Below are 13,669 nucleotides of genomic sequence, written 5' to 3' on the forward strand. Positions count from 1 at the left end.
GAATTTATGGTAAAAAAAAAAAAGCACTTAAATATTGATCTGTTTCTCACCCACACTTATCATATTACTTCTGAAGACATGGATTTAACCACTGGACTGGAGTCATATGCATTACTTCTGCCTTTATGTGATTTTGGAGCTTCAAAGTTCTGTCAACAATTCACTTGCATTGTATAGACCTACAGAGCTGAGAAATTCTTCTATGAATCTTCATTTGTGTTCAGCTGAAGAAAGAAAGACATTCACATCTGGGATGGCATGAGTGTGAGTAAATGATGAGAGAATTTTCATTTTTGGGTGAACTTTCTCTTTGATAAAAAAAAAAGTTTAATCTTGTCAATAAAGCATTCTTTCCAAATCTATTAATATTTATATTTGGTATAGTTTTATTGCTCAAATTATTGAGGGCAGTGAATAATCCAGCTATACTGAGTTTCACTTAAGATTTGAAAGTATTGCGGCTAGATTGAATGGTACTGTAGATGTTTGAAATTAGCATCACTGAGGACATCTGATGATGACCAGTTTGAATGTTACACATTGACTCCGTACACATTAACCGATCAATCCAAAGTCATTATTATCATGAATTTACTGCATAATGAGACCCTTTAATTAAGATCTGCAGTTAAGATGTCATAACAAAAACAGCTGTTGCATCACACACATGACACACAAACTCCTCCCACTATCTGCTATAACCCATTCATATTAAAGGGTCTGGACTAATCAGACTAATGTCTCCCTGTGGATGACTGATCTCAAAGGGATCATTAGTTAAATCAGATTAATCAAACGGACAATGTCACATTCAGTTTAACCACTTTATATTGAGTTCATGCTGATTTACTTGAAAATGATTAGAGTGGGCTTCTACATTCATTTGCACAAGTTAAAGACATGTAGGTTTTTTGCTGAGAATTTCTTCAACAGGTTAGGCATGAATTTACAGTACATTGTTGTGATCCTTCATATTGTATTCCTTTAAATATTTTATAAACATATCCCAAAGTAGTGTGCTTGAAGTATGCACAACAGTTTATCTCTTTAATTTTGATGTTATTCACTCGGCCAAAATCAACAGTCAATCCAATTGCTGTCATTTATTATACATTTGCATCATCATAATTCAATTAAGATCACATACATTAGATGAATTTTGGATGTATACAGTACATATGAATGGAGTCGGTTTGTTATTTTAAATTTGGAGGACGTTTACCCTGTCTAAAAAACCTGATCTTTTAAATTCAATGAACAATCTCTTTACTGTGCATAAATGGCATAATGCAGATATTGTAGACTATTGTATGACAAATTGCTTTTGATGTTCCTTATTTGTAAGTAATTTGGATAAAAGTGTCTGATAAGTGACTAAATGTAAATAATAACTAAACTTACATAGTCATTGCAATGACATTGGGGTGGGGGCATATATCTACAGTGACATTAACAGAATTTTTCCAAAAAGTACTGAAAGAGAGACACTGTATGTTGCAGCTCATTGTTAAATACATTTATTAATTGATGTGTCTGTTTGCTGATACATTGTTATCCTTGCACTCTTTTGAGCATTGGAATACTATACCTACTGTATATGTACTTATTAAATATGTAAAATTCTCATAAGTTTGATCTATGTTACAGTAGACTTAAAAAAACAACAACTGGGTTACACTTTCTGTAAAGCCTTTATATAATGCATTATAAATGCATTATAATGCCTTATAATAAACCTTGTAGTCATTTGTATATTCTTATAAATAAATGTAACCACAATAATAATGCACTTTAATAGTTACCCATGGTTATAACTTTAAAGAATATAATGTACACTATTAAATTAAACATGATCAATATTAAATGTGCTGTATCATCTGTTACAGGCTAAAACATATAGTTATACCCTTTAAAGGTGTAACCATGATATAAATGAGTATAATAAAGTATTTTAATTGTGCTTATTAATGACATTTTATTTTTACTAATTTTCTTTTTAATTAAAATGAATAAAATGGACATCACAGATTACATAGGTTACGAAACAGAAGTGTAGGCTATTATAAGGCTTACAGGGATAGTTCACCCAAAAATGAAAATTTCTCTCATCATTTACTCACCTTCATGCCATTCCAGATGTGTATGACTTTATTTCTTTTGCAGAACACAAACAAAGATTTTAAGAAGAATATCTTAACTCTGTAGGTCCATACAATGAAAGTGAATGGTGGCTAGAACTTTGAAGGTCCAAAAAGCACATAAGGGCATCATTAAAATAATCCATATAACTCCAGTGGTTTAATCCATATCTTCAGAAGTGATATGACAGATGTGGGTGAGAGTAAAAATGTTCTCAATATTGTTAATATTTAAGTCCTTTTTTACTTCACATTCTTCTTCCTGCCCAGAAGGTGGTGATATGCAAAAAAAATTGTGAATCGCCACAAGTGTTGGGTAAGTTACTCTAAAAAAGTAATTAATTACTAACTACTAATTACATCTTCTACAGTGTAATTCGATTACTGTACTAATTACTATGTCTGAAAAGTAATTGCATTACTTATAACTAATTACTTTGTAAAACCCTTATCAATCTCGACCAGGTGAAAAATACAAGAATAGACATGAAACTGTACTTTTAATTCTTTCAAATAAATCATATAAAATCAAATAAATTATTCATGAACTGGTCAAAGAATTTAAGGGGGCAGCGTTTAATTAGAAAACATATATTTTAACATTAGATGTTAAATATCGATTTTAAATTCACTATTGTTTATATAGAATTGGTCTATAGTCTATACAGTATTTAACACAGTTGCATCAGAAGTAACTGTAATTAAATTACTGAAAAATTAGGAGTAATCCCTTACTTTACTTTTTCAACGAAAAAGTAATTTACAGTAATGAATTACTTAGTAATGCATTAAACCAACACTGATCAAAAGAAGAATGTGGAAGTGATAGTGGAGATTTATAGTAAAAAAAAGACTTAAATGTTGATCTGTTTCTCACCCACACCTATCATATCACTTCAGAAGACATGGATTAAACCACTGGAGGCATATGATTACTTTTAAGCTGTCTTTTTGTGGTTTTTTCAGCTTTAAAGTTCTGGCCACCATTCACTTGCATTGTATGGACCTACATAGCAGAGACATTTTTATAAAAATCTTTGTGTTCAGCAGAAGAAAGAAAGTCATACACATCTGGAATGGCATGAGGGTAAGAAAATGGTGAAATAAGTTTTTTTTTTTTTTTTTTGGGTGAGCTATCCCTTTAAGAATAATTTAATAATGAATTATATGCATAATTCATAAAAACTGTTACCAAAAACAGTACACATTTGTGCATATTTATATGATGTGGATGATCTAAATATTATTGCCAGTGTGTTTTGTTGGCACAACGTACTATTATACTATTTAAGGAACAACGACCACTGGAGTGGTACCCTCAAGGGGACTTTTTCGGTAACTCATTTTTAGGTACATAATTGTCCCATAAGAACCTATTGTTTTCATTTAAAGCTACATTTATGTTTCATTCCCCTCAAATAAAAAAAAAAACCTTACCCCCCTAAAACAAGGATATCACACCAGTGATGGCCTTGAACCTTAAACAGCCCTGCTGAAAAGACAAGCATTGCTGGTCACCAGCTTATGTTGTGTTTTGGGTGCTGGTTCCCCGGCATGGGATGCTGGTGTGCTGGTGTCCCCAGCAGGCTTTTAAACTGGCTTAACCAGCTTCATCAGAAAGACCATGCTGGTTAAGCTTCACCAGCATGGTTTAACTGGTGAAAAGCATGGATATGCTGGTCAGCCAGCTAGACCAGCACCAAATCAGCACTAGCCAGCATAAACCAGCCTAGACCAGCATAGGAATTGCATGCTGGTTAAGCTGGTCTTTTCAGCAGGAAGTCCCTTTTTTCTGAGAGTTTATAGGTGTGTACAGTATCAGACATGGTGAGGTCCCAGGCGCAGTACTGAGAAAGCTCTGCGGTGTTTACGCAGTAGCTGTCGAATCTTCTCATCGTCCGTGTTGGGGTCCAGCGGCTTGTTGTACTCCTCATCCTCCACCTCATTCTCTGATCCGTCTCCTCCGCTCTCCCCCCGAGAGGCCTGTGTGGAGCTGGGCTCCAGCGCGCTCTTCTTACGCCATTTTGTGCGCCGGTTCTGGAACCACACCTGGGATGAATTAAATTATTTGACAGATTTAAACACAAGTGCTATAAAAGCCCAACTTGTGAGTTTGCCAATCATTTATTTTTATGTGTTAATTATGTTTCAGCCTGCAACTTACAATTTATAACAGTTTTCAAGATAAAATATAAGATTTTAAATATGTTAAGCTTTCTGTAATGCAGTACAGTGTTGAGTTGAGTTTACTTTATTGTCCCGTGGGAAATTTGTTTTGGACTACTTACACCACAGCCATAACACACACACAACTTAAGACACACCCACAAATATTAAGTAGTAACAATGTCCCAATACAATACAAATAAATTATAAAAAACACTGAAAACCATTCAAATATAAATTTCAAATGCACTGTGAGCATATTTGTGACATTGACTATGTTAATTCCTTTGTACAAAAGGTCAGATTTTCTTCCATTGAAACACACGTTACTCTTTGCATCATACTGGGATAACAGAACATCAGGTTTGGCAAATTGTGGAGTCCATGCCACCTCGAGTATACATGCTTTTTAGCTTGAAAAAGTCTGGAAAGTGTGAAGTGTGGCCCAAAGGTCTGTGACTAAATGTCTGTGTCTGTGACTAAATACTCAAAATACTCAGAATACTCCGAAATTTTTTCTATTTTACATTTTGTCTAATAAAAATAAATAAATAAAAATGTATACAAATTATATTATTAGCTTAATTTACAATTTGAGGAAAAAGTTGAACTGTAAACATGACATGTATTTAATTTTTTTATTATCTTTTTTAAATTTATTTTTATTTTATTTTATTTAGTATGCTTCCCTTTTGGATTTCAAGCTAAAAAGCATGTATACTCAAGGTGGCATGGACCACACAATTTGCAAAGTTATCCCAGTATGATGCAAAGAGTTACGTGTGTGTTTCAATGGAAGAAAATCTGACCTTTTGTACAAAGGAATTAACATAGTCAATGTCACAAATATGCTCACAGTGCATTTGATTAGTGATATAGAAATAGTGCAGAATCTTGTAAATATTATTTCATAATTTTTTGTCATAACTTTTAAAAATGACTTTCTGTTTATTTCCAGGTTTAATAAAAAATAAAAAAATAAATAAAATGTTGTCTGGACTCCACTATTTGACTTGGAAAAGTATCACTTTTTCCACATTACATGGTTTACTGAGTAATGAAAAACATGGTATGAGTGATAAAAATGCCATTAAATAATAAATAAACTTTTGCAAAAAGTAATTTATTATTTAATAGCATTTGAAACTGAACAATAACTGCTCTCAGATTCATTTTGAACAATGATGTTGAACATCTAAATTCATTTTTTGTTTATTGTTTTACTTTAACTTGCGATTCAGTCATGCCCAGTGAGTATGCCAGTCTGGCTCTTTCCGTTCCAGCCAGGTACTTGGTCTGTTCAAAGGTTTTCTCCAGAGCGAAGATCTGGTGTCCACTGAAGGTGGGTCTTGTGTGCTTCTTTTTTCCTGCAGCCTCAATGGAATGCCCACTATCTACAGAGAAAATATCATATTCTGTATCATCACTCTGAAAGCATGTACTGTATCTAAAATATAGTGACTAAAACTGCATTTGTAAACACTTTTTGTGACCTCATTTGTGTCCTTTATTTTATCTCCCCTTGAGACCTCAACGAAATTAATTTAAAAATAAATAATCATATAAATAAAGGTAAATTAAATTAGGATAAAAAATTGGGCACAGAAACATTTTGATTTTATGTTAGAAAATGTATTATAATTTATAAAGGTAACTAATATGGAAAAATATTGAATTATATGAACTCATTTTATAGAAAAGTGAAAGGAACCGCTTTTTTATGGGACAGTTTTAATGTGAAAGTTTTACTTTTGATTCAAATCTAGTCAACAAATATCAAGTCAATGAAAGTTTTATCATAATAACTTAATATGTAATCATTCATTTTTCAAACATTTCCTCTTAAGACTTAAAAATATGACAGTTTTGTTGTTTGTTTGTTTGTTTTACAAAAAATTTGAAATATCACCCACAACTATTAAAGTTCATTGACATCATATACAGTCAAATATAAATTATAAATTATTTATATCAAATTGGATTAATATTGCCATTTTAAAGTCACATACTCAAATACAAAAATCTCATCTGGAGATTTATAACAAAAATAAATCTATAAAACATTTACTAAATAGCACATTTAATGTGACGTGCATGAGAATGAGCATGGTAAATGTTGTATTCTGTTGCTGTAATTTAAGTATGTTACCTTTACACATTGAACTCCATTAACTGAACACTTATTGAAAGGACTTACTGTTGCCACACTGCTGTCTCGCTCCTCTCCACTCGTACCCTCCATCCACCCAGCAGCTTGTGCCTTTACTCTTCATACCTTGACATTCTACACTGGATTTAGGAAAACTGCTCAGTCCTGAAGGGGCATAATCCCGATTGTAATACACCCCGGGACTAGGCACAGTTGTCCCAAAACCACCCATAGAGGGGTACCCTGATAATAGGGTAGAGGTTCCCGGGCCGCCCAACATTGATCGACTCAGGATGTCACTGATGCCATGCGGAGTGCCAGCCTGGAGCTGGGCACTGATATTGGCAGGGCCAAGCTTGTAGAAGGAGTTGGAGATGGAGTACTGGCACACAGGGGCCTTGAGATCTGATGGGAACTGGTTCAAGCCATTGTTGAAAAGGAAGGACCCTGAAATGTTGGACTCCATGGAAATCAGTGTATGTGTCTCCTCTGTTTCCAATGGCGATGATTCCTGTGTGATTTGTTACCAAGGTTCTGACATCAAATACTCCAAAGGGTCTAGTTCAGTTCTAGTCCTAGTTCAAAAGTGACCTGACAACTTTCTTTTCGAGAATTTCTTATTTCCAGGCCTCTTGAGTGCTTGAAGTCTTGCTGTGGTCCGCACATCACCCCACGTTAAAATAAAATGTCTTAAAAGTCAGCTGAGAGTCTATTCTTTTCACTATGTCTTCTCTTTAACCAACTAACCTCCTCTTCATGAACTCTTTAACTATTCCATAGTGGCTGATGGAACTCCAAAGTCAACCCAGTGCCAGTCTCACTACTACAGACAAATGTCCTCTGACTACTTCTCTGCTTGCAGGTGATAAATAAGAGCTACCTTACACTGGTGTGGCACTTTCTTGATAATGATGGGCAGAATTAGAATGTCTTGCCTTGACTGGCTGAGCCAACAACATACCTGATCTCCTCATTGGTCTGTTCACAGGAAGACAGCTTGTGATTGGCTGCCAACAGATTAATAGTTTTTTAAAACGTCTGTGTGAGAATAAGTTGCTTTTTGATGGGCTGCTTGACAGTGGCTGCAGGAGCAGCAGTTGGAAAGCATAACACAATGAAATGGGGTTTTTTGTCATCATTTATGGCCTTTCGGAACATTCCTTCATTTGAATGGTACTGTAGAACATTTATATTGACCTTTACCTTTCCTTCATTTTGATTGTGGATTTTTGGAAGATAATTAAGAATAATTTATATGTTTAATATAAAAACAATGATCTGTATGTTATTGTGTCTGATTTTTTTCTACTTTGCCAATACCAGCTGATTTATTTGCTATACTTAAAAAAATTATATTAAGATTTATTCATTTCAATTTGATAAAAAAATTCCATCAAATTCAACTGAGAAATCTTTAATAAAGTACGATTAAAAAAAACTAAATATTTTAATTTGTAATAATGTAATGTTGTTATACATCACAAAATTAAATTTGATGCAATTTTGTTATCAAACTGAAATGTGTAAATCTTAAAAATAGGTACAAATATTTTTGGGAGTGTGTAATACCAGCTGGTATGTAAAGTTTACACATTTTTTTTTAATTTATTTTTTTATGTATAAATACAAATATTACACTCAAGAAATATGTTAGCCTGTTTTTAAGATTTATGCATTTCAATTTCAGAACAAAATTCCATCAAATTGAATTGTGTAATTACTAAATTAGACTAATTATAAATTAGATTAATAAAACTTGAAATATTTAGTTTTTTTTAAATTATTATTTAATTTTGTTTTGTTGGTGATTACTCAAATCCGTTTTATGAAATTTTGTTCAGAAATTGAAATAAATCTTTAAATTAATTTTCTGAGTGCATGAACTGAAATGGTCCATTTTTAGTTGTTAGGATTTATATAAAACACTTTATTACCCTGAAGTTCTTTATTAATTTACAATTCATAATTCATGGTATGTATATTATTCAAGGACTACTCAAATCAATTTGATGGAAATTTGTTATGAAATTGAAATGCATAAATCTTGAAATAGGCTTAATTATTTTTTTTAATACTTTTTATAAATATGTATTGTATATATATATATATATATATATACTGTATATACAGTAAATATATACAGCGATCAGCCACAACATTAAAACCACCTGCCTAATATCATGTAGGTCCCCTTCGTGCCACCAAAACAGCTCTAACCCATCAAGGCACGGACTCCACGGGTCAGAGCTGTTTTGGCAGCACGAGGGGGACCTACACGATATTAGGCAGGTGGTTTTAATGTTGTGGCTGAAGGTGTCCTCTGGTATCTGGCACCAAGAAGTTAGCAGCAGATCCTTTAAGTCCTGTAAGTTGCGAGGTAGGGGCTCCATGGATCGGACTTGTTGGTCCAGCACATCCCATCGATACTCAATCAGATTGAGATCTGGGGAATTTGGAGGCCAAGTTAACACCTTGAACTCTTTGTCATGTTCCTCAAACCATTCTTGAAAATTTTTTGCAGTGTGGCAGGGCGCATTATCCTGCTGAAAGAGGCCACTGCCATCAGGGAATTCCGTTGCCATGAAGGGATGTACGTGGACTGCAACAATCTTTAGGTAGGTGATACGTGTCAAAATAACATCCATATGAGTGCCTGGAAGGTTTCCCAGCAGAACACTGCCTCCCATGGTGCATCCTGCTGCCATCTCTTCCCCAGGTAAATGATGCACCAGCACCCGGCCGTCCACATGATCTAAAAGAAAAAGTGATTCATCAGACCAGGCCACATTCTTCCATTGCTCCATGGTCCAGTTCTGATGCTCACGTGCCTGTTGTAGGCACTTTCGGCAGTGGACAGGGGTCAGCATGGCCACTCTGACCAGTCTGCTCCTACGCAGCCCCACATGCAGTAAGCTGTGACACACTGTGTGTTCTGACACATTTCTATCATGGCCAGCATTAAGTTTTTCAGCAGTATGTGCTACAGTAGCTCTGTGGGATCGGATCAGATGGGCTAGCCTTCGCTCCCCACGCACATCAATGAGCCTTGGGCACCCATGACCCTGTCGCTGGTTCACCGGTTGTCCTTCCTTGGACCACTTTTGGTAGGTACTAACCACTGCATACCGGGAACACCCCACAAGACCTGCTGTTTGAGATGCTCTGACCCAGTTGTCTTGCCATCACAATTTGGCCCTTGTCAAAGTCACTCAGATTCTTACACTTGCCCATTTTTCCTGCTTCCAACACATGAAATTCAAGAACTGACTGTTCACTTGCTGCCTAATATATCCCACCCCTTGACAGGTGCCATTGTAACGAGATAATAAATGTTATTCACTTCACCTGTCAGTGGTTTTAATGTTGTGGCTGATCAAATTATGTATATTAATACAGTGTATTTTTTTTATATATAACTAAATATATATATTACTTAGTTGTTTTATCCTTTACAATGCGTATACAGACATATAATTTCTATATACGTAATATAGTATAATATAATAATATTTTGTTAAAAAAATTACATAAAAAAAAAAAAAAACAGATGCTAAAAGAAAGCTTTTAAGGGGCATTTGATGGACTTCTTTTGACCAATAATCAATAATCAGGGACAGTGGAGGCTGCATCACACACACCATCCAGAGACTGTTAAGAACAGACCTTCCTCTACAACCCATTATCCAAGCTAGAAGTATTGTGAGAGAAGCCAAAGAGAGGGCTTCAAATGACACTTTAAAAAAAAGAAAAAATAAAAACCAGAGAGTGAAGGAACATAATCTCACAACAAACTCATGCCTCATGATAATTATTGTTAAAAATTGGAACATTTCATAACATTTTTCCATGTTTGGAGTCTGCCATACTGTATAAATATTATCCAGTTAAAAAATGGGAAACTGATTTGTTATGGAATGAGATGATCAAGATTAATCCTTTGGCTAGATTCAAAATTAATATAGCATGTATGCCGCATGTATGGCTGCCCAGGAAGTGCTTTGGCTTTAATTAAGTATGATGAAGTTAGGTCCATGCAGTGCCAATCACTTTTATCAGGTGGGATAAAAGTCATTGGGATAGGACAGTGACTCTATATGCAAAAGATCAAATTCAAAACTATGTGAACCAGGGGGCCTGGGTAGCTCAGTGAGTATTGACGCTAACTACCACCCCTGGAGTCGCGAGTTTGAATCCAGGGTGTGCTGAGTGACAGCCAGGTCTCTTAAGCAACCAAACTGGTCCGGTTGCTAGGGAGGGTAGAGTCACATGGGGTAACCTTCTTGTGGTCACGATTAGTGGTTCTCACTCTCAATGGGGCGCGTGGTAAATTGTGCGTGGATCACGGAGAGTAGCATGAGCCTCCACATGCTGTGAGTCTCCGCGGTGTCATGCACAACGAGCCACGTGATAAGATGTGCGGATTGACTGTCTCAGAAGTGGAGGCAGTAAGTAGTGGGAATTGGGTATTCCAAAATTGGGAGAAAAGGGGATAAAATAAAATAAAAAAAAACTAAACTAAACAACAACAACAACAACAACAACAACAACAACAAAAAACTATGTGAACCAAACAGCTCTTGGAAGCCATAAGCTTCTAAGGTGGACAAAATACTAGAAACTGCTCTTCATGCCATTTTTCTAGCCAGTTTTGTCAATGGTTTTGAGAATGTTCCCTTGACCTATAAAATAATTTTACAGTGTTTGTAACAAATAAACCTACAATTGAGGCACAAACTATTTACCCTCTGTGGAACTTCAAATAACAAAGTGCTAATTGTCAGACCTCTCTGAGAGATAAAATATATCTGAACACAGACCGGTTCTCCTTTTTGCACATTATAATTTTTTTACCACTCAGAAAGAATTAACAGAATGAACTGGTCTCAGACATGTAGAATAGGACAAGCTTTAAAACATTGTGTAAATTTTTATCTCCGACAGCAATCAATGATTACAGCGAGTCTAAAAGTTAGGCACGTCCCTTACTTGCGGGCCAGAAAACTAATTGATATTCTGTTCAACACAAGAAACGTTTTACAATTACTGTTTGCACGTAGCTATCGATTGTGTCTAGCATCATGCATAAATTCACTTGACACAGTTAAAGGAAAAGTTCACCCAAAAATGTTAATTCTCTCATCATTTACTCAACCTCATGCCATCCCAGATGTGTATGACTTACTTTCTTCTGCAGAACACAAACGAAGATTTTTAGAATAATATTTCAGCTCTGTAGGTCCATACCACGCAAGTGAATGAGTGCCAACATTTTGATGCTCCAAAAAGCACATAAAGGCAGCATTAAAGTAATCCATTTTTGCTAGAAATTCTTCTCCCTGCCCAGTAGGGGGCGTATGCATGAAGAATGTGAACCACCAAAAACACAAGAAGATGAATGTGAAAGTGAAAGTTAAAGTGGATTTTGACTGAGCAGGGAGGAGAATTTATAGTAAAAATTGACTAAAATATTGATCAGTTTCTCACCCACACCTATCATATCACTTCTGAAGACATGGATTTAACCACTGGAGTCTTTTTGGCACCCATTCACTTGCATTGTATGGACCTACAGAGCCGAAATATTCTTCCAAAAATCGTCATTTGTGTTCTGCTGAAAAAAGAAAGTCATACACATCTGGGATGGCATAAGGGTGAGTAAATGATGAGAGATGGATTTTCCACTACTCATGTTGTCAGGAGATTTTTGCCTACTGAATATTCTTGAAAAAAATATTTGGAATGATCCCAAAACACTTTAAATGGCAGTACAGCCCATTGAAGAGACTGTAGGTATTTTCCTCACAGCCTTGTTGTTATTGTCATAAATAAATCAAAGATGATGCTGCTGTGAAAAAGGTCTATAATTAAAAAAAAAAAAAAAAAAGTATTATACTATTTTACCCTGTAGATCCCACTGAGCATTAAAAAGCATTTATAAATAATGTTATATGATGTCAGTAAAGTTCTCGTCGTCAGTGTGTAATGGAAAACAGCGGTGTGGTTTAGGTGTGATATTGTAGGCAACTGACTATTTGTGAGGGCAATGTCTTCAGTAATATAGTGAAACATGTCAACAACAAAAAAATAATTGTAAGGACATTTTAGTAGCCCTCACTCTTTGAAAGTCTGATAAATCTGATATTGACAGTACTGTGTGAGGGTTAGTTTTAAGGTAGGGTATAGAAAATATAATTACCTCTGTATAAAACACATTGTTCTTATAAGATGTCCTCAATAATACAGTGAAGCTGAATGTTCTTTGGACTGCTACAACATTATTTTCTCTATAGAGGGCGATAGATAGTCATGAGTTCAAGAATCCCTGATTCAAGGATCAAGGTAAGAGGAGCAAAGAAGAGCACAGACAATACTGTCAGTTTGTCAATGCATTGAATAGAACTACCACATTATCTGTTATCACCAAACAAACACATTTAAGAACTTGTCCTGAATGTTTGTATTTAGACATTCAGTAGAATAAGCTGTGATCACATAAAATGAAACCACCCTTTCCATGCATTCACTTTGATGCTTCATATAATATTATAATGTAATGTCATCATATGTGAATACAGATCCCTGTTGAAAACCAATACATTTGATAAAAATAAGAAATAAATAAGAAATCAGATGATGAAATCTGATGCTTTAGTACAAACAAATACATTTATGGAATTCTTGTCTGCACTTGACATCACCTCATGTTTAATGATCTCCTCTGTGTAGAAACTGTAAAAACTGTTTCCCAGCTCTACTTGTTCATCTGGTCTTTCTAGAGGTATTATTAGGTTTGGAGACTTTTGGAGACAAATGGTCAGTATTTCATGTTACATTACTCTAAATGAGACCTAATTTACTCAATCTTTGCATCCTCACACTGCCAATCATTTATCTAAAGCTTTTGCTTTTCGAGAGGTTTTAATGTTTATGGTGCAAATTTGAGGAAATAAATGCATATGCAGGATGTGTAGAACTTTGTGAATGAAGGGCAAGGAAGCGTGCATGCTGTATGTTTAACAGTATGTAAAACAGTAAGTATGTATTATTCAGTGGTAAACTTTAGTTTGCTACATTGTTGTCCAATGACCTCACTACATTGCATGTTCAATTTAGTGAACAGTGTCTGGTTATCACCTCAGCAATGAACGTTTTTAGTGCAAAATGTTTTAAATACATTGCGACAGCAACGAGTCAAAAAAGAGATCAAATGACTTCC

General features: G+C 35.0%; 1 protein-coding gene across 1 annotated transcript; it reads right to left on the reverse strand.

Moving 5' to 3' along the window:
• Nucleotides 1-3,252: 3,252 nt before the first annotated feature.
• LOC127414982 (homeobox protein Nkx-6.3-like) lies at nucleotides 3,253-6,919 on the reverse strand. The gene is made up of 3 exons (XM_051653411.1): nucleotides 6,502-6,919; nucleotides 5,529-5,698; nucleotides 3,253-4,187 (listed from the first exon to the last, which is right to left on the reverse strand). Exons 1-3 carry the CDS (start codon nucleotides 6,917-6,919, stop codon nucleotides 3,957-3,959), a joined length of 819 nt encoding a protein of 272 aa, XP_051509371.1. The 3' UTR covers nucleotides 3,253-3,956.
• Between the last annotated feature and the right edge of the window lie 6,750 nt (nucleotides 6,920-13,669).

This window comes from Myxocyprinus asiaticus, chromosome 24 (assembly GCF_019703515.2).
Source record: "Myxocyprinus asiaticus isolate MX2 ecotype Aquarium Trade chromosome 24, UBuf_Myxa_2, whole genome shotgun sequence".
NCBI classification, from domain to species: domain Eukaryota; kingdom Metazoa; phylum Chordata; class Actinopteri; order Cypriniformes; family Catostomidae; genus Myxocyprinus; species Myxocyprinus asiaticus.